At 39.8% G+C, this 22,795-nt stretch overlaps 1 protein-coding gene across 5 annotated transcripts in view; it reads right to left on the bottom strand.

Annotated features, from left to right (window-relative positions):
- TLE4 (TLE family member 4, transcriptional corepressor) overlaps positions 1-22,795 on the bottom strand; it is a 147,920-nt gene that overhangs the window by 64,754 nt on the left and 60,371 nt on the right. For 3 of the 5 annotated variants that reach the window (XM_059924968.1, XM_059924965.1, XM_059924967.1), the window contains 2 exons: positions 11,572-11,773; positions 10,285-10,301 (listed from right to left, as the gene is read on the bottom strand). In XM_059924968.1, the coding sequence (XP_059780951.1) occupies positions 10,285-10,301; positions 11,572-11,773 (219 nt within the window). Of the gene's footprint in view, positions 1-10,284; positions 10,302-11,571; positions 11,777-22,795 lie in introns of all 5 variants that reach the window. The other 2 variants (XM_059924964.1, XM_059924966.1) reach the window with 1 other exon arrangement.

Here is a 22,795-nt window from a genome sequence, read left to right as displayed (position 1 = left end):
TAGTCCGAGAAATGCTGCATAATAATAGTGTGGCTTTTCTGAAGCCTTGTTTTCAGTGTTTATCCACATTTAACCTTCTGAGTTTTATAAAGAGCATCGTTATGCATAGCCTTCAAACCCCCCACCGCCACCAAACTGCCTCAACTTCCTATCTAGAAACATTAAAATGCATCTCCTGGGGGTCCACTTTGGGAAGATCCATGTTAAAGTGCTCAATCAATTCCACTGGGGGGGTGGGGGGGGGAAAGGCCTACAACCATTTAAAAGATCACTGTGTTAGTACAGTCGACCATATCAACCACTTCGGAACAGTAAAGAAGCTACAAAACCAGAACACACACACACATGACCCTTATTTTCTGTGCATCAGGAGGAACCTTGCTTTTGACTATCAGGGGTCGGTTTTCACCAGACGGAAGAGCAGAACCAGCAAGCCTTACCAGGCCAAAGTCTCTCCCTATACGACAGAACGTTCTGTGATGACGGCTCTCTTCCACGCCTGCACTGGTAGGGCAGTTATGACAGCCAGCCACACGCAGCTACCGAGGACTTGAAGTGTGGCCGGTGCAACCGAGAAACTAGATTTTTAAATTTTATTTCATGTTAGCTATCTTAAATTTAATAGCTTCCTGTGGCTAGTGGCAACCATACTGGACAGCGCAGTTTTATTGGCTTACCAGACAACTACATACGTTTTGAAAAGTTCATAAAAACACTGTCTCTTCATGCTTTTAGTTTCTGCTTAATTCATAAAACTCTAACTCCGAGTAAATGTACACAGAACAGTATTCAGGACTGTGGCTGCCTCTCGCTGTGTGGTTCCTAACAGCCCCCGGTACTCGGTCTAATCAGCCTGTTTCTTTGTCCAACAGGCCCCGGGATGAAGAGTGACTTTCCTCCCTCCCCCACTCAGGGTGGGAGGTTAAAATCACAAATGTCACAACTCTCAGAGCAGTAGCACAGATCAAGTGTTAACCTAAAGGGAAGGGGTGGGTGAAGGGGAGAATACAGAATACAGGCTGGCGGGGACGAGGGAGGATCTGGAATGAAGAGGAGAAAAATAAAGCCAGTGAATAGATCAATAGAAGCAACAGCTTACATTCAGATTCACAGGAGAAAGAACACACCGAGACAATCATTTCCTGGGAAAAGCTCAAGCCTAATGAGAATTTACTCTGCTCCTTTATGTGACAACCAGCCCTTTTGTGGCACGGGCTTCCTGACTGACAGGAACCCGGGGCCCCTTAATAGGATTTCCATATTATTTCCAACACCTGCCCAGAAGTTATTTGTTTACACTGAAGGAGGCAAGATTCTCAAATCAGACATCTGCTTCTAGTTCAGGCATATCTTAGGAAACCATCTAGAAAGCAGCTTTGTTACCATGGTGACATTTTTATTTTCCTCCTTTGGTTGGCTCAAAACATTAGCATTTCCAATTTTATTTTGTTGTTCAAAAGGCCAAATGTCGCTCAAGAAAACAGAAGTTTAAAGAAAGATAAATGAATACTCAAAAATTTCTAAAATAATTAAAATGACCATAAGGAAGAATAAATAAAAATGAGGTATTATTATATTGCCTACTGGCTTCTCTCATTGGGTGGCATCACTAACCTGTTTACCTTTCCTCCCCCTCCCCTCTCTTTTTTCCCTTAAATATCAACACTCAGCAACTTGAAAAGTACCAATTTGCGGGGGGGGGGGGGGGGGGGGGTGGGGGAGATTCATGAATCCTTAGGGTGCGATACAATTATAAATAATGAGTCCAGGGCTTCCCTGGTGGCGCAGTGGTTGAGAATCTGCCTGCCAATGCAAGGGACACGGGTTCAAGCCCTGGTCTGGGAAGATCCCACGTGCCGCGGAGCAGCTGGGCCCATGAGCCACAACTACTGAGCCTGCGCGTCTGGAGCCTGTGCTCTGCAACAAGAGAGGCCGCGATAGTGAGAGGCCCGCGCACCGTGATGAAGAGTGGCCCCCGCTTGCCGCAACTAGAGAAAGCCCTCGCACGGAAACGAAGACCCAACACAGCCATAAATAAATAAATAAATAAATAATTAAATAATAATAATAATAATGAGTCCATTTTCATGAAAAAGAATTCAAGCTCACCCTACAGCCATGGTGAGGGACCGGAAAGTGTAAGCTTTTCATGAACATTAGTGGTTGAAGAAGGGATGGAATAACAAACAGTGTGAGGGAAGAAAGGCAGACTGCACTTGAGTAGATTTCATGCATGTGTATGTTGCTGTTTTCCCTTAGGGGTGGGGGGAGAAGGGTACTTAGCCACCAATTACAACTATCACACATAAACAGAAATTAAAGTGACAATACTAGTAGTTGACACTTAAAATGCTTTTTTAAAGTGTTAAAATTTATTACATAACTGAAATATTTGGACTGGTTCTGAATAATGAATCTGATAAAGTCATATTACTTACTTTGTTCAGTTTTTAGATTCAAAGTAGAACAACCAAGTATTCAAACTCTAAGATTTAGTTCTGATTTGCCAGATCTAAGCAGCATTTAGTCTTGAAATATGATTTCATTAGTTTCATCTAACAGCAAGTTTATTTAAAAGGATCCAAAACTCTTAGAGCAGGTATTAGTCAGCCCTCAGCGAACTTCCTTTCCAGTCCTCTTTCATGAAGCCCGAATTCTGTTCAACCCTGTCCCAAGGCAGCTGCCATGGTAATTACCAGATATGATTCCTCTTCACGTCCAAAATTACAGCCCTTGTTAGTGGGTGGCCCCCAGGTGTACAGAGTCTTTAACCCAGAAGATATTTGAAGCACTTCAAAAGCACCATAAAACAAAATATACAAGTTGGGTAGAGTTAAGTGTTGTAGCAGAAATAATTCAAGAAATAGAGAAGTGACGATACTGAGCATCCCCCTGGGTAATTTTATGATTTTTCCAGAGTGGATTATGGTAAGTGTTACTATATAAGAATATAAAAAAGATTATGAACCATTCTTTCAAATAATTCTTTTGGAAGAATTATCTACATTTTGAGAAACAAATGCTTTTGAAATTCAAACGCCAGTTTAAACAAATAAACATTGAGCTCCTTTAAAACTGAAAAAAAAAAACATGTTGAATAAAAACTTTATGATGTAATATTTTTGCAAGAGATGAAATGCATTCTAATTAAGAACATTAGAGACATTAAACATGGGGATGAAAATGTCTGGTAACTAAGAGGGTCGGTTTATGGAGGAAAAGAATTAAACTGCCCTTGCCAAAAATCAGCTGGGGAAGGCAGGCCCCACAACCAGCCCCGCCCCTGCTAATTAATATTTGTTCTGCCTCAGTGATTGGTGGAGACAGCCCCACCCCCCCATCACTAATCCATTCATGCTCACCACCTGAGGACCAGCTATGCCCTAAAGATATTTATTCATCTGTTCGACAAACAAACAATTATAACATATTTTCTGGAATTAGGGCACCTGTTACATTTCACACAGCTTACACGCCTAGAGGCAGGTATCAATTAATACTGAACAAATTACTGCATCATAAACCCATAGAACAAAATTCCTCATTATTCTGTGATAAGGTAACTCTAAACAGGAAAATACATGGCAGAAACAAATACCTCTACAACGAAAGAAAAAAGCAAGCATAATGCTGAAACACTTAATTTTAAATTACCATCTTATTTTGGAAAATTCCAAGAGTTAAACATTAAATCCTTGAAAGGTATACTTTAGAACATTAAACTATTCCCCTACCACTCAACACCCAAAATGAAATATAATTACCACTGTGTTTATTTGGCTAATGGTATGGCCAACTTTATTGCTGAAACATACCCTATGGTATAAGATGTGTACTGTAAAATTCATTTATAGGACAGGACTGAATAACATAAGAAAACATCTACATTCCAAATGCCTGGGAAAAAATGCCTGGAGTGGTAGCTTTGAGATCCAGGGAAGTTAAATGACTTGCCCATTGACACACAGCTGACCTAGAGAGAGAAGAGAATCCTAATTCTATTACAATTCCCTTCTTACTCATCCTTGATTTGTCCTCCTGTACAGTTCCACCAAGAAGATAAGATTCTTGCCCTCAAGGAGCTAAGAATTTAGTGTGAGAGACCGATGTTGTGCTGGAGCACGGGGGCATCTAGGACACTACACCCTTAAGGCAATAGATGTACTTAATATATTTTAAAAACCCTACTTGGAAATGTATTTTTAAAAGCCTAGCTTAAGCAAGATGTATGTTTGGAAAGTGAAGTTGGATTGCAAATACATCACAGTCTGTGTCTGAAGGCAAAAGGATACAAATAGAATTCTATTTATTGATGATCAGCATACATTTCTAAAAATTTTACTCCCCGATTATTGGTAAACTTCACTGAACTGTTTATCACCAACATGTACATGCAAACCTAGACGTCATTCTTCTACCCATTCTCTCATGATAAGAAAAAGACTCTTCCCAGTACGATTCAGCAGAAAGTCCTCTTGACACCACTGGGAAGCATGCAGAGACATCCAGAATATGGGCCATTCGTAGGAAGGCTGGCCCAGGTTCTTCAACAAATCAGTGGCACAGGAAAAATTTTAAAAGGAGGGAAACTCTTGCAAACCAATTATTTGAAATAATCGAAGAAGTCTGCTTATAGGCTCGATATTAGAAGCTATCAAGGCATTATGTTTATTAAGTGATTAAAGGCATTATGGTTACTAAAAAAATGTCCATTGTTTAGAGAAATGTGTTCATTTTAGGTAATGAAGTACATAAGGGTAAAACGCATGCTGGAATTTGCTTCAGAATATTTTAGCAAAGAAAGAAAGGAATCGATTAAAATGTGACTAAAAATCGATAGCTCTTATACCTTGATGTGAAGGATATGGAGGACCTTGGCACTATTATTTCTACTGCCGAGTATGTTTCAAATTTTTAATAACACAGGAGGAGACTGAGCCACCCAGAAAGCTTTCCTTTGAGGATGGCAATGGCTGTGTGACCTTGGGCAAGGCCTCAACACCTCTAAACCTTTCCTCATATGTGATATGAATAATAAATCAATAAACCTTTCCTCACCACCTACCTTCACAATGAAATCTGAACTATGAGCTATACATGCTCAGAGATCAGTGGGGTTGACTAGGCAACTAGGGTCCACAGAGGTTAGAGTGGATAAACTGGAGTGTCCAAGTCACAGCCCTTAATGGCATACCTTCTTTTCTCAGATTACTGATGACTAAGGGGAAAATAGGAGCTAGTGCAAGCCCCACTACAGTTTAGTTTGTCGGTAGTGTTCGGGGTTTTTTGTTTTTTGGGGTTTTTTGATTATACCTTCTCTTTATAGTATTTTCTGGATTTCAACTCTAGGCCTTTGTCTTTATATAATGTGTCCTTCTAAAGTCTCTAGGCAATTAATCCCACCAAGCTTTCTCACCAAGGGTTAAGATTACAAACCTTCCTATGTCACACAGTTGTTATGGGGGGAAAGGGAGTGAGTGTTAAAACCGAAACTGCCTGGGCCAGTTACCCTCTCTTCTACTGGCCAACCTCTCCTCCTTCAAGTGGTTTCTTCTCTGCTTTCTCCCACACAGGACATGCAAGGGGTTAAACGTATTAAAAGGCACACTCTTTTCAGACTGATATTCCTTTGCAACAGGAAAAAGAGGCAGAGGGGAACAAAAGCCAAGTCACACAGGTCACACAAGATCCTGGAACAGAACCCTTCACCATTAAGTCTTGATGTACAAAGTGAAGCGGCAAATAGAAGTAATCATTCTGTTAACGCAAGCTAAAAACCCACCTTCACCTGTAACACCCAACTAATGAGGCAAAAGTGCTTTCTTGGCCCGAATCATACACTTCAATTTGAACATAAAAGGAGCCTTAGTCTAATTTTCGTTGATAAACCTTTATTGCCAACAGAGAATAACTGGAGAGACAAGAAGAAAAGCACCGTATCATGTTTTAGTTATCTACATAGAATAAACACCAAAATATAGCTACGACAGAATAAACAGGCATTGCCATAGATACAAATAATAAGCAGATCATTATGAAAACCCTTAAACAAAAACAAAGAATCCATGCAGGAGAGGGTTGGGGGGAGGGGGGGGATATAGTATATATACCCACAGAAGAGCATTTAGCTTGAAAAATATCTATATGTAAATTTTTTAAAAAAAGTGCACTATCCATACTTATACCAGCAAAAATTACAAAAGCTATAAAGTTCAGTATTGGTGGATTGTGTGGAAACATACTCAAATATTGCATATGGCATTTTTAAATGTTGCAGCGCTCTGGAGATTAATTTGGCAATGTACAAATCACTAAAAATGATCATACTCTTCGATGATGCATATGGCACTTTGGGGAAGACAATCCAACGAAATAATAAAAATAAAAACACCACCACTTAGAGGAAAAACAATGGACTTATGCTATATTTTACAAATAAAAAATGGCAAATCCCTCACAGGACTGACTTGAGGTTACTGCATTCAGGATAAAAAACAGGATACATAATATACATAAGAAGGACTTAGGAGGTAATAATAAGCACAATAATATCAACTTGGGAGAGGTCATGGAGCTAATCAATAGTTGGTGATAGTGAATTCTGCCATTTATAATCAAGTTGGTCTTGATTTTGGTGGCTAGTTTTTGCTAGAAGGTGTAGACATTTGGGGTGTAATGAGACTGATTTCTCAATCTCAGATTCCTACTAAGTTTTAGGCAATCTGGCCTTCACAGCTCTGAATCATGTTAGCCAATCAGGTGGAAACGGAGAGTGATGTGAGGAACCTAATGACCCCTCTTCACGAACTGGGACCTCCAGCAACTAGGAAACTCCTGGCAGCACGTGGGAATGTCTGCTCTCTCACCACTTGGGAGCCAACCCATTTCTACCCCTCAGCCCACAGGAGGGATAGGCAGTGGAAGCTTTCATTACCTCAGAAAATGCTTCTTTGGTTTCACTTATATCCTTTCAAAAGAAACCATAGAAGAAGTTAGAAAGTCCCCACTCAGGAAAGAGAAGTAGGAACCTATTTTGGGCTTTCCACCCTATCAGCTAAGGGTGAGAGTGGACCGTGGCCTGAGTTTCCTGCCATTTTCGGCCCCAAATCCAAGGCTTACTGTGGGTACACGTATGGGGACACTGGATGGCCGAGTAACAAGCAGGCGCCTCGGATCCTTACTTTAACAGCCCTAGAGCACACACCATTCTGGTTTCTCCTCACTAAATAAAACGATTCTTGGGCTCCTACAGTGCTTGTTCCTGTAGGTCCATATTTATATTCTCCATCCTTGTTGAAAAACTTCAGATACAGGTCTGTAAATAGCAGGCTTAGGAATGAACTTGGCTACTGGAGCTATAGAAAACAAGGTCAATAAAGCCAATAGCATTTGGTTTAGTGGTCACAGAACTTCCGAGAAAAGAAAAGGAAGAAAAAGGCCCAACATTTTAACAAGGGAATTTCTTTCATTTTTACTTGATACCTAAAGGTAAAGCACCTTAATTACCTGAATCTTTACAGTAAGTTTAAATTTATATTTTATAAGCTATTCTGAAATCTGCCCTGTTTAATAATCTGTAACGTCAAAAAAAACATTTTAAAGTGTCTCTCACAATTAAACCCATCCACAACCTTGCATAAATCAAAATTTTGCTACCATAACAAAATGTTACACTGGGGCTGTATAACATTGCCCACATCCTCATTACATGCAACACTAATTACTACCAGCAGATTCAGAATTTTCTGCACATTAGAGGCTTTTAGAGGAGCTATAAAAAATTTCAGGCACCATTAATTTAAATTTGTATTGAAATTTCCTTTTGACAGATGGCCAAAAATTACTTATTATTTAGAGTGCCAGAGCTGCCTGTTTGCACATTAGAAGAGGAAAGGGAAAAATTAAAAGCAAGAAGGAAATTTATGTCACGTTCATTACCTGTTAAATGTTAAGGAGCATTATCCTGCATGAATAAATTATTTCATACAAGCCCGACTGCAGCTGCAGGCAACTGGCATGCTCCGGATGATAAAAACCATCTCTAGTCACACAGCAGACAATCATAAAAAGCCCCTCTTAACCAGGAACCACTTACGGGAGGATGAGGACGATCGATGGAACAAGCAACTAACTGCTTCTCTGAGCATCAGAGAACACATTTACAAAAATTAGTGAACTATTTCACCTTGCAAAGCCACAGGACAGCCCCAAACCTAACACAACACGACTTCAAATTCAAGAACGGTACCCAAAAAAATATCTATTTATAGCTACCAATCCATAATAAATCAAGGCAAAATCATCCGTCTCCATTTCCTTTTGTTTTTCCCCTGGCTTCCAAACTATGTAGATACTCACTCCCAGACTCATCCTGAATGATTATAGATGATTTCAAAATATACCCTACTCTGACGTGAGGGACTATAAAATGTAATTGACACAAAAGTGTGCACTGGAGTATAAATATTTTCACAGTCTTCTGGGAGTGGGGCATGAGAGGAGGCTTTTGTTTAGTTCGCTGGCCTGCCTGAAGGTATGTATTTATCATATGAAGCAGGGAATGTTTATGTTATTGGCCTCAGAATAACTAGACAGGCTTTCCAAGGGCTGCTACCAGCAAATCTTGGTCAATGCATCTACTTACTACTTCCTAAGTACATCTGTGTGGAATACTTACTACACTCTGATTAAGAATGCTTTTTAATTTAGGTACTGATGTTCATATTATACAACAAAGTACACAGCTGTAAATGCATAATTAAATAATTCAATGTGTGCAGTTCCAATTGTAAACGTTGACATTTCTATGGGTGTGCAGATACCCTTTCAAATTACAAAGATTCTTGAAGGGTAAAATAGATACATTTTATTTTCCACCATTTAATGACTTTGGGGAAAAAAAACCCCTACTTCCCTTTTATTATAAAAGGACGAGGAATAAAGAGGCATTCAAAGTGACAGCACAGGTGGTTTCAGGGGAAGATTTTAGTCTCCGTATACATAACTTCATTAAAAACTGCAAGAGAGGACTTTCCTGGTGGCGCAGTGGTTAAGAATCCACCTGCCAATGCAGGGGACACGGGTTCGAGCCCTGGTCCGGGAAGATCCCACATGCCGCGGAGCAGCTAAGCCTGTGTGCCACACCTGTTGAGCCTGTGCCCTAGAGCCCACGAGCCACAACTACTGAACCCGTATGCCACAACTACTGAAGCCTGCGCACCTAGAGCCCGTGCTCTGCAACAAGAGAAGCCACCGCCATGAGAAGCCCGCGCACCACACCGAAGAGTAGCCCCCGCTCGCAGCAACTAGAGAAAGTCCGCGCACAGCAACGAAGAACCAATGCAACCAAAAATAAATAAATAAATAAATAAATTTAACAAACCAAAAAAAACTGCAAGAGATGTAACTGCCTATGCTCCAAAACATTCAACTGTTGTAAAATACAAGAAAAGGAATTCACAGCATCTGTGCTTTGGCCAATGCTTGAGAACTGCCCTTGCTTTCTAATCTATACAAAATACAACAGCATGTGTAATACAATTATCCACAATACAGTAGCATATTTACATTGTGCCTGGCTCAAAAGTTACCAGGCAATTTCATATTTTACTCATTTTCTGCCGTGGTAGCCTGTTTTTCTTGTTTGCTTACTATATAAATTCAGGCATCCTTATCATACCCCATTATGGTATTACACAAGCACATCCAAATCATCAGGCCCTAACTACTTTTCCTCTTTCCCTACAACTTCTCTATAAAGAGATAGAGAAGGCAGATAAGACAAATGCAAAACCTAAGGAGAATAACTTGCTATACTGGAAAACAAGATGTCATTAAATTAAAAAAAAAAAAAATTCTTTCTGGTGAAGAAAAATGCTCTTAAATGTTTTGATAAAGAGTTTCGTAGGATGGAACTGTTTCCCAAAATGTTTATTTCCTTAAAAACCAATTTTTTCCCATTATTATTCACCTTATAGCCAAAGCTTAACTGAAGAAAAGCCGTTATTCTTTTTCACATGGCAAAGACATAATAAAAAGAGCAATGCAAGCCAGATCTTATAACTCAATCTTGGTCTATAAATCTGATTCTGATAGAGAAATGGGACCAATAGCTTAAAAAATCTCAAACGCACAACTGAAAGCAATACAAAAACGCAGTTTACCACTATTTGGTACAGCCCACCAAATCATCCTGTAAATCTCAAAGAATCCATTGCTACATTTATTCAAATCATTGAGAGCCCCCTTTTAAGCCATTCCTTCATCTGTAATTTTGAGTCCTACCTTGATGGAATCTCTGTCTACAGGCAAAACAGCAGCAAAGGCAGAGCAAATGGGAAGAAGGAAAAAAAAGAAAAGTACCAGTTAGTTTACATAAAATCATACATTTGTCAAATTTGATCTCTGCTAAATAGTAAATGGCACAGTTGTCAACTTTGCTGTAAAGTTAATTATTGATATTACTTGACCAGATCCACAAAGCGCCAATTTACCTTTGACACAATTTCAGAAACCAAAGCTGTATATTTGTGTTATTTATACTCCTTACTGACTTTTCCACTTATAGAAGTGTTTATAGACATGCCTCACCTCTGGACCATAGCACTAAGATAACTGAATGATGCATAGTTCAGTGTTTCCAACATCAGAGATGGGAAATTTATGTTTATGTGATAAAAATCATCTACCCAAGATTATAATTCATGGTAATGACACTGAAACAAGAACAGATATGAGGTTTTAATTATAACCACACCCTTTCGACCAATGAACCACCCATGTACTACGTCAATTCCCACAAAGGAATGCTGGGAGAGACTTTCATTTGTTTTTCTGCCATTAACTAATAAAAACTACTAATAAGCACCATACAAACATAAGAGTCACATCAAAATGTCTCTGCACCATCATCTATTTTAGTGGAGGGAAGAAACCAACCTAGAAGGAGCACAACTGGCCTTACAATCAATTATTTACGTAAACAGCTGTTGTTCTTACAGGCAGAGATGAGTTCATTTCATGCTTCTAAACAGACTGGGTGAAAGAGGTAGTTAAACCAACAGATTTCATTAATTTGGGCTGTACTTTCTCAATTACTAAGACGACTGAAATTGTTTTCTTACCTGCAAGATTCTCACTGCATTATATGTGATTTATAAATAATAATTGAGTCTGTCAAATGAGTAAATGATCAGTAAAATCTTTCCCCAAAATAGATTTGGTCAAAATTAGCTATTACTGCCACTCACTACTTCAAACACAGGGCACTGTGGCACTTCATTACTGATTTAGACCTGGGGAACTTAGGGGGTAGAGCAAGGGATCAGAGGCAATAACCAGGAAATGCGTCCCCCCGCCCCTTGCCTTTGGGAAGCACATTAACTCTTGCCAACCACTACGGTATCATTTGGCAAAAGACTGCTTCCAATCATTAATTTACCTTCCAGGCGAAATCCTTTGTTTAGTCGCTGGTAAAACGAAATCCAGAAACAAGAATAAACAATGACATCCAGACCTACCCTCAGCAACAGGTAGGTAATGTCAGATTGACATCCCGAGAAAACTGCTTACCTCTTTGGTGATCATTGTCATGGTGCTTCTTCTCATCTTTAATTGGAAGGTGAGACTGGCCTCCCAGGGCACTGGAGAGGGCCAGAAGGCCGGCACTGCTACCAATGGGCGGGATGGCAGGGGGCTGCAGCCCCGAAGGGTGCGGGGTCAGAGGCACTGGCAGACCATGTCCATGTGATAAATGCTGGGCCTGGAGTTGTTGCTGCTGTGAGAAACGAGACAAAGATATTGAACTTGCTCCCTATATCCGAGACAGCCCCCAACAACAAAAGGAGAGGAAAGAGGTGCAAAAAGATCCTGGAAAGCCCAGCACCCGTGAAGGAAAGATTTATTCTTTACATATATATATATATATATATATATATATATATATATATAAAAGGGGAGGAGATGAATAATAGAGAAATGCTATCTTTTTTACTTGGATTTGGTGGTTTTGCAATGCACTATAAATAACCTAATTTTTAAATAGTGAAACTAAGTTACTTTTAATAGATGAAATTAGATTTAACAAAGCATCTGTATTTTGGTCTCCAAAACATAATGCCTCACTATCATACAACTCTAATCAAAACATATACGTGACTAACTGTTAAAGCAGTTATATTGAAGAAAAAAAGCTTGAAAATTGAGAAAATTAGTGTTAAACAGTTCTCCCAGAACCACTGCACAGCATGCGGCGACAGTTAATTTGAAAGAGAAAACCTGAATTAACAACCCAGAAAAGGAAACTGGTTGCAGCCACCGTTTTAAGCCCTTTAAGTGTCCTCAGCGGTACTTGAGCAAATTACTAAAGAAAATCTAATGTAGCAAGGCTTGGGTCCTCCTGTAGGCTTGCTCAATAATGCTGAAATAATTGGGCACTCTGTGCACGTTTAGTGATGCTCGAATGGAAAGCCAGAGGCCTGCCCTTGTACTCTTCTCCAGCGGCCGCCTCTGTGTTGTGACAGGTTTATCTGAGTGGGACTGTGACGCATGCACCAGTAACTGTACTGACAAGAGTTTAAAGTCATTTTTACCAGCACACTGGCAGCACATGGAGAAAGCCCTCGAGAGGCCGGAAGGGGAGTGCGTGACCTCAGCTGAGGCCGCAGCAAGCTGGGCTCCAGGGAGCGAGGTGGGCAGGCCTTGCTGCCTCTTCCAAGGGGGGGGGGGGGGGGGGGGGTGAGGGGGTGAGGGGTGGTGATGGGAGGGTATTCCGTTAAATATATCCCTCAACAGGGGCCCCACGCCAACCAAGACCCTGCTTAACGATGTTCCGTGAGAGCAAGTGCTGAGAAATGCTCAGACCAACTTCTGTAGTGACTACATTTTAATTAATACCTTTAGAATCACTTTTTAGGCCTATCCTGGGATAGCTAAACAGTCCCTTCTATAATCTTCTTTCCAAGTAGGACGGCACAAAATAGGTTTCTCAAAAATGTGTGGGGTGGCACGTTCTGCTCCCCTTCACTGGTAAGAAGCATCTTGAAAAATATTTCAAAGAAAAACGTGAGGTTTTTTTTTTCTCCTCCCCAAATTACTTTTACTTCCCTTCTCTACCCCTCGGTATCTCTTCCTGCGTCTGACAATAAACGTCCAAAGGTAGCACTACTTAGTTCTTCTCTCCAATTGACCTGCACCTACTTTCTGGCTACATGCACTTAAAGTACAGTCAATAAAATAGTACTAACACTTTTAAGACAACTTTACATACATAAAATGGCAAATCGGAGCAGTAATAAAGACACTCCACCAACCAATGCCCACCCTAAAGTCCTGCCAACGTGCTACCTAAATGGAGAGTTCAAAATAATGTCGTCCTTCATTTGAGTGGCCAAAATCACGTTCGTTAACTCTTTATGTACTGTTACTTAGTTGTGACCAAAACACACGAGCACACAATAGTTTCTAAACATGTAGAAAATAGGTCCATGAAGAAACAAGGCCTTCAGCTAAATATATGGCAGATTTATTTCAAGTCCTTGTTCTACTGAAATAGCCAGAAAAGTGCTCCAATTCTCCTTCTACTCTATATCCCCTAATACTTCATGTGCGTGGGTCGGGCATGTAGCCACTTTCTATCTCAGATCAGAGTTCAATCAGCAAGCATTTATTAAGAGTCTGCAGATGTCCCTCTTACCACCTTTCCTAGACTCTAAGCTCTGTGAGAGTCTGCATCCGACACACACCCTAGCTAACTGCAGGCGCTGAGACGCTCATATAATATCTGAGCAATTAAAAAATATGTCTATTTCATTAGATACGAAAAAAAAAAACCCTCAGCCAAAAGCAATACTTTCAGTGGCCCAGGTGTTTCCTTTATTTTTGTCTCATAGGACCAAAAATAAGCACGAACAGCCTCATTTTCCTGTCCATCCAGAACTTTCCAAAGGCAAAAAACATACCCCTAGTCTGTAGCACATGCCATTCATAGTGAAGACCTCCTGGGTTCCTTACTTGTACTCTATTCTACCTCAAAATAGCTCTAACACTAATCTTCTCCTATTCTCCATTGTGCCCGTCTTAAAGGAGGATCCCTTTCCCTTCTAAGGACCAGACTCCTCCCCCCCGCATCATCTTTTCTTCCCTTCTCCCTTCGTTGCTCCACCAATTCTCCAACTTCCGGTCACCCCCACGTCCACCAGACAGGTGGTTCTGTCACTGATTTTGCTCTTCTGCTTGCAAGCCTAATTCCAGCACCTCTAGCATTGTGTTTAAGACGAATTGCCTACCTAACACTAAGAGAACTTGAGGCAGCACTTTTTCAGGAGGGGAAAAAAACCACTATATTTTAATCACATTCTGTGTCCTCCACTGCCCCTAACACAGTGCCTTGGCACATAATTGGCACTTGATAAATGTTTGTTAAATTTAATTAAATTAACCTTCTTTTGCCCTCTTCAGCTACTGGTCTGTGTGTGTGTATGTCTCTCTCTCTCTCTCTCTCTATATATATATATCTCCTTGTCTATGGAGAGCCAAATTTCTTTAAAAACTAGTGTAAATTTGCAGTCCCCAGTTCTTAACAACCTCCTCCTGTAGACAGACAGACACACACACACACACCTTACTCCTTAACCCCCTGTCATCTGGACTCCAGGCCCACCAATCTCAAAAAAACTGATGATGATTCAGATAGCTATTTTTTCAAGATGTCACAGTCATCTCTCTGATACACCTCAGCCAGAGCCAGCATATCCTCCTTAGGAAACTCTCCTCCACCTGCTTCAGGAACACTACAGTGATCGCCACAGCCTCTCTTTAGTTCTCTCTCTGAATGCTGCTGTTAGATTTCCTTCTCGGCTTTTCCTTGTTTACTACAGAGGTAGAGTCCTAAACCTTTGGCTCCTTTCCCATGCTCCAGTAGCCCTGGTCTAACTTCTTGCCAGACCAGTCTACTTGGCAGTTCAGCATTACCTGAAAATGAAATGCTTAACACAAACCCTTAAGTAACTTCCACTGGCTCAAGTTATCAGTCACCACTGATTTGTTTTCCTTCTGTGCTCCTATATCCATCATCACCAGATCCTGTCAAATCTCAATTCCAGCATATTAGTCAGACCCTCATCATCCCATACTTTGATTAGCGCAAGTCTCCATTAGCTCATTTTGACTGTAATGAACCCACCCTGCATCATCACTGCCAGTATTTTTTCCTCAATTCATGGCCTCTCCTGTCTCTTAGAACAACCTCTCCATTACTTATCTAAGTTGTACTCACCCATCCTGCTCAGCTCATGTTTCACCTGTTCTGCAAAGGCCTCTCCAAACGTGCCATGTGTCTACTTACAGGACGCCCTGTATCATTCATTGGCACAGGCTGCCTCATAAAGGTACTGTCACTCATCTTTTTACGGATAAGAAGACCTTGACCTGCCAAAAAGATTGTGACCTTCTGGAGAGAAGAGACCACCCTCAGGACTCTTTGTACCCCTGGCACCTGGCTCACCACTATTTAGTCATATGGCCATATATTTAAAGCTTTTGGTAAATTAAGTTTCTACTAAATAAAAGAGAGTTCCTATATATTCTTTACCCAACTTCCACTAATGTTAAAATGTCTTACCTACCCATAGAATTTATCAAAACTAAAAAAAAAAAAAAAATCTTACATGCCCAATTTACCAAAACTAAAAAATTAACATTGTACATTACTATTAATCAAACACAGACTTCATTCAGATTTCTCTTGTTTTCCATTAATGTCATTTTTCTATTCCACAATGCCACACTGCACTGAGAGGTTTTAATTTTTCACTTGCTTTTATACCAAAATTATAAAGCCCTTCCAATGATTTTATGAATAACAACATCCAAATTACAATAGTATCGTTAAACAGAATATGCCTGGAACTTAGGAGAAAGAGAGAAAACAAATGAGAGGGGACAACCATAAACCCATTTTACAAGTCATCCACTATACGTACAAAATATCAAACAAAAAAGCACACTCAGGGCATCCTGTAGAAAGGAGCAATTTTTAGCAAGTGTTTAAAATATAAAACTATCAGATAAAAATGAGGTTAAGTAAGTTACCAAAAGGTAGATGATAAAAATATAAGACAGATATACTGAAATACTTTAGTAGGTTTTTAAATATTTACATCAAGCAAATCACTTTCTGTATTTAGTGGTCATTTTTAAATTTCTTTGTAAGTTTTCTCCTTAGAAACTATCCTAGCAGCACAGTGACAGGTATAATTGATAATGATTACTGGTTAGTCAATAAAACCAATGTATTAGAGACCATCTTCTTTACATAAAAACAGTAAGTCACCAACAGCTAAACTGAACTTTACCCTTTACTCCATCAAAAAAAAAAAAAAAAAGGCTTTATCAAATTACAAATAACATTCAAGAATTCAAAATTAAAAAGAATCTCTATCAAGGACTCTCATCAATAGAGAAAAACTTATAGCAGATTCCCTGGAAAAGGACTCAGGTTTCTCTGGATATTATTCAAGGAGCTGGGGTAGCATAACCTAATGGACTTCCCTATAGTACAGCAAAAGCTTGTGGATGTTTCCCAATAGCTTTACTGTCCTCTGATCTCCACCCTGTCTGTGTTAATTACACAGCAATTAACCTGCAAAGGTTTACTTTATCCTATAGTCACCAAAGAAACATAAAACCTCTTGCTTTCTGAAGACAGAGAGAAAGGAAATGGATCTTAAGAGTACACCAGTTCAACCCTGATTTATTATTAAAATAATTTAAGATAAATCACCACTCTAATCACAAAGCAGCAGGTTAAAAAATGCTTACCTTATAAGGAAAAAAGAAAACGATCAAGCCAAAAAAATAAAAAGAGGAGAGCATAGACTGCAGTACCACTTAAACATTAAAATAAAATACACTCTATGTAACCATAACTGAAAAAAAACCTACTGAGAAAGATACATATCTTGAAAAATTTCTTCTGACTGGGCTTCCTAGGCCATTACTATCTTGGGTGCCTTATTTAAAAAAAAAAAAAAGAAAAAGAAAAGAAAGAAAACACTCTCATATCAAACCAGGATACAAAATAAAAATCTTTTTTTCTTTTCCCTTGATGGGCCATTCAAGAGAATAAACATTAAAATGGAGTGAACTTTAAACTTAGGCAAATAAGTACTCCATTAAGGTAATTAATTTAATTCTGAAAAATAGCCAGTAATTAGTTCTGAAAATACACAGCAGTGAGGTAGTAAATGCAGCTTCAATTCTGTTAATAGGTTTTTACTGGAGATTCTGTAACAAAGAATTATCTCCTCACAGTTTCAAGTTTGGAATGAAGGGAGAAAAGAACCACTAGAGAATCAAGTTCATAGGAAATGTCTTTTGAAATGTCTATCTGCCAGCAAAAAGAGAAATTCTTTTTAATCAAATGTCCCCAGCTGCTTGATGACCAGGGCTTGACTGGTCAATGACCAAGCAGGAAGCAGCGTGAGTGCAGAAGCTTAATCCACACAAATCCCTAGCAACTCTGCACAACTCCAACTGGAAACCAAGCAGAGGTTTTCTTGTCCACCACCCTTCATTTCTACTATGCTATCAACAGAATCCTCCAAAAAAAAACAAAAAAAACAAAAAAGCTTCATTCTTAGAAGCAATGACACCCCAGTAGCCATGAGCACACTTACTAACAGGGTGTGACAAATAGGACAATGGGCCCACTTGAAGGGGTCCTCACTGGCAAAACTTGAGACAATTCAAGCATCGTAAAGAACAGTAACTGTAGTAGATTACAACATAATTTTAAACCCAGTTGCCAGGAGTGGAGTCCACGGTACCACAAGAAAACAGGTGGAGCTGTGGGACATGCCACGAGGCCAAGGACTAGAAAATGGCTCTTCCAACCAGCTGGCCAAGCTAGGTGCACTGAACATGTGTGCCTTGATCCAAGCAGGAGACATTATTCTAGGGGACGAGTAAGGGAGGGAGCAACAGACCCAGGAGCTGGGCAAGAGAAGGCAGCAGACTCTGAAATGAAGCAGCAAGCACAGAAAAGGGCCCGGAACTGGGCTGGTAACTACAGTCCTCAGACCGTGAGGGTGCGCGTTAGGAGGGACCCTGTCTGTGTGGGCTGGGCTGAGTCTGAGAAAGGAGATCCTGGATGATACGTGGGGATGCAACATCGTGAAGTGACATCAGAGCTACTGTCTGGAATCCTTACCATCTCTGTGAGCAAGAGCAGGTCACTTTACGATTTCAGACCTCAGAGTTCCTTCATGTAAAAAGTGGAAAGGGTTATAAAATCTACCTCCCCAAGGCTGTTGGGAAAATTATGAGATAGTGCATATAAAACCCATAGCGCAGTGCCTGGCAAATAATAAACACTCAATAAATGGTTGCTGCTATTATTGGAAAAAGGTATCCAGAAGTCTATACCCACACACACACACTCACTCACGGAAAATGAGGGGAAGGAGGAAGGGAGGAAGGCAGGAAAAGCTCTTCTTTACAGAAGAACATTAATTTAAAAGGAAAAAGAATTTAGAATTTACCACTTCATTACTCCAAATGTATTAACAGCGTCAACAAATATTAAAACCACTGGGTAAAATGTTGTTGGGGAACAGGTTATTCACATGTCAAAGTATCATCCCAGATTACTAGCTTCGCCAACAATGTGATACAACTGGGAAATACACAGCATCACCCAGGTACACAACATCACCAAGGTAGTGTTTTTACTAAAAATACTTAACCTGAATCTAAACATCAGAAAACAATCAGACGAGTCCAGGTTGTAGGGCAGTCCACCAGGCTGGCCTGGAATCTTCAAAATGCCAAAGTCATAAAGTGAAATCGCTTGGGGACTGTTTCTTGGGGGTGTGAGGGAAGACTGAAGAGACAGCACAACAAAGCCACTCTTGAATGTGAGTACCAGATTAGGTGACAACTGCTACGAAGAAAGACGAGCTCTCAAGGACTTTCTGTGGACAACTAGAGAAATACGAATATGAACTATACACTGGATATACGGAGGTCGTAACTGTATCATGCTTATACTGGAAAACTGTTTATAGAAGATGCACACTGATGCTTTAAGGGGTGAAATATCATGTCTCCCTGCCTCTTACTTTCAAACAATTTGGCACACACAAAGTATATATCTGTCTGTATGTATACACATTACAAAGCAAAAGTGACAAAATATTAACTGGTGAATCTAGGTGATGAGTACACAGTGTTTGTTTTACTATTCTTTCCACTTCCCTGTAGTTGTAGAGGTGGGGAAAATAGGATGTGCCCTTCTAGACAGAAGATTGGGAGTTCTTGCTTTGAACAAATATCTCTAGCAAAAGCTAAAAGTTAAGTGAATCCATAGAAAGAAGCAAGACCATAAAAAAGAACAAAGGAAGGAACTTTACAACCTAAGCTTATCTGTAATTCATTCCTGATGACTTAAAACATGAGATTTACTGCAGGGGAAAGACCAGCATTTATAGCAACCCAACAAAGATTATCACTGCAAGGATAAGTTCCTCACACTAAAACCAGAGATCTCTATGGTCCTGAAGATCTCTGGACTGGTCTTTAAGGGGAAGACAGGTAACAAGCGAAGAAGCAAATTCCATGAGTCCTGTGCCAAGGATTCCACTGTCTTAACTTGCAGTTTAACTCACAAAGTAACAACAGCAAGAAAAGGACAAAAGTCCCCCAAACCTGAGTTATTATATTAACATTCCCATCAGAAATCCTATTAGAATTTTTTCTGAATTGGTCCATACTTTACTAGGAGAAGTATTTCTAAGCAAATTAATAATTTTCCTGGAGGCTTGTTTAAACTATTTAATGAATTTTTTGAAGAGATTTTAACACATTATCTTACTGAAACCAAGGCTTCTATTTTGTGTTGTAGTCATTAAAGTTACCAAGCTAAGGGATCCTGCTCAGAAAAGCTCTCTTTAGTTACTTCACAGTGTTCTTTAAAAGTAAAGCTGCATCTAAAAAGCCTATCTACTTCAGATTCTTCAGTAACACTGCAGTTGACCTTAGAACTTTAGAAGTAGAATGAACCTCAGATGACAGCTAGATGAGTTGCTTTCCAACATTTCGACCACAACTCCTGTGTGTGAATGTTGTATATCTGCATAGAATAGACAAGTAAATGAAACAAAAGTTTAACAAATACCAAATACTATGTGCGGCACATTTTTATATTTTCTATTCTCTTCTTTTTTAAAATAAAAAATGTTGACTATTGATTTCACTGCATAGTCATGAATCTAAGGAACTGCAATTTGAAAAACACTGAACCAGGCTGTGATACTGTGATTTACAATAAGAAATATATATTTGGTCTTAGTTCACAGTTCCGGGCACAGGGCTCCAAAAATTCTAGGAATTTCCTAAGTGAAGAGAGCAATAAAAGGTGTCTTTTTTTATGTTAATGACGTGACTTTCGGAGGGCACTTGTGGTTGGGAGCCGGTTGCTAGGAGAACCAACCACATGACCAGAAGGTTGGCCCTTTCAGTCCCACGCACCAGACCTTCAGGGAGGGAGGGGAGAGGGGCTGGAGAGTTGAGTTCAATCACCAATGGCCACTGTTTTAGTCAATCATGCATATGTAAGTAAACCTCCAGAACAACCCAAAGGACAGGGTTTGGAAAGCTTCCAGGTCGGTGAACACAGGGAGATTTGGGGAGAGTAGCGCACTTGGAGAGGGTGTGGAAGCTCTGCACCCTTTCCCCATACCTTGCCCTATGTATCACTTCCATGTGACTGTCCCCAAGTTACATCCTTTTATTAAAATACAGGTAATTTGGTAAGTTACATGTTTCTCCGAGTTCTGTGAGCCGCTCTAGCAAATTAATCAAACTCAAGGAGGAGGTTGTTAAAAACACAGATGATAACCTGTATTTGGGATTGGTGTCTGACGTGCAGGGAGGGGCGGCATTCCTGTGGAGCTGAGCCCTTAACCTGTGGGATCTGATGCTATCTCCAGCTGAATTGTACGACACACCCAGCTGGTGTCAGAGAATTGCTTGGCGATCTGGCAAACTATACCACATTGGAATTGGGTGCAGAATTTTACAGGCCAACAACTGCATATGTGAGGCACAAAGTAAAAGTCAGTGGGAAATTGTATCCGCATCAAGAATGGAACCCAAGTCCTCACCATCCAGCCCAGTGAAGTACCTGCTGCCCCATCAGGACCTTTCTTAACTAGGGAGGTCTTAACACAATTGGTAAGTAATCGTTCATTCATAAGAATCAAGAGACAGCACCTCTGAAGAAGTGACCTCTGAACTAAGACCTGAAGGATGAGAATGAGAGCACCTAGAGCTGCGAGAAGAGAATCGGAGATGAGAGAAAAGCAGGTGCAAAGGCCCAGATAGGGAAAGGAGCCTGCAGTGACCAAGGAAGAAAAAGAAGTCTGGTGGGAACTCAGTGAACAAGGAGGAAGTGGGGTCAGATGCAACATTATGGGAATCAGATCATAGACAGAAAGGGCTTTACACTTTCACTTAAGAACAATGAGAGCTTTAGGCAGTGGTGAGTTTGTTGTTGTTAAGTTTGAACTTTTAGTTTGTACAAAACTGGTAAAAACTGGATAATTATTTGTTGGCTATATGTGTTAACAAATACCTTCTCTCAGTTTCTGGCTTATCTTTTCATTTTCTTTAAGATATCTTCTGATGAACAGACTCTTTTAATTTTAACTGAGTAATATCTTTTTCTTATGGTTTGAGCTTTCTGTGACCCATTAAGAAATACTTCTCTACCCCAAGATAAAAAGTCTTCTTGGTTGTTTTTCTTCTCTGAAAGTTTTAAAGTTCTGTCTTTTTATACTTTTCAGAATGACTTCTGCATATGATGAGATAGGTGGATCCAATTTCATTTTTTTCCACAAAAATAACCTACTACCCCTCCAGTGTCCATCTTTTTCCACACTGATCTGCCTGCCCCTCTGACATACATAAGTCGATCAATTTCTGAGTACTTTATTCTATTTCATTGGCCTATATAAAGACATTACAGTAAGTATTTTGAGCTAGAGTATTACATAATCTAAACATTTTTAAAGTTCACATGGTATGTGGAGACTGGATCTGAGAGCGGCCAGGATGAAAGGAGAGACCAGCGAGAAGGTAATACAGGGATTCAAACCAAAAAATAATGACTTGGATTAGGGCTGTGGCAGTACAAGTTGCAAAGAGTAGAAGGAGTTAAGACCTATTTCGGAGATGGCACCGAAAGACGTGGTTATGGAAGGAGAAGGGGGTGAGAATAACTGGAAAAATCGAGATACCTTGCAAAGATGGGCCCCAAGCAACTGGGTAGATGGTTGTACTACTTACTCAGATGGGTCAGAAGAGAGGAGAAATAGGCCTACAAATACAATCTTGTTTTACAATTTTTTAATTAATATTTTTATAGAGTAGTTTTAGGTTCACATTTATAGCTTTTTTAAGATTAGAAAAGTTTTATGAATAACGAAGACAAGCAGAATGGAAAGAAATTGAAAGTCACGCATAATCCTACCAGCCAAACAAAACTATAATGTTGATGAGCCCATCCAGCATTTTTTCAATGCATATATAAGCATTTTTAAACAAAAATAACATCATGCTGTCTTGTTAAATGCTTCCTTTCCTATTCAGCATATCAAAGAACATCTTCCCATACCCCTAAATAAGGCTTTGACTATATCACTCCTAATGGCTGTACAATACATGCCACTGTATAGATATGAGAGTTCACTTAACTAGTCTCCCAACTGGTTAAAGGTTAGGCTGTTTCCAATTTTGA

The sequence above is a fragment of the Balaenoptera ricei genome, chromosome 6, assembly GCF_028023285.1.
Source record: "Balaenoptera ricei isolate mBalRic1 chromosome 6, mBalRic1.hap2, whole genome shotgun sequence".
NCBI lineage: Eukaryota > Metazoa > Chordata > Mammalia > Artiodactyla > Balaenopteridae > Balaenoptera > Balaenoptera ricei.
This window is presented reverse-complemented; position numbering and strand designations above follow the sequence as displayed.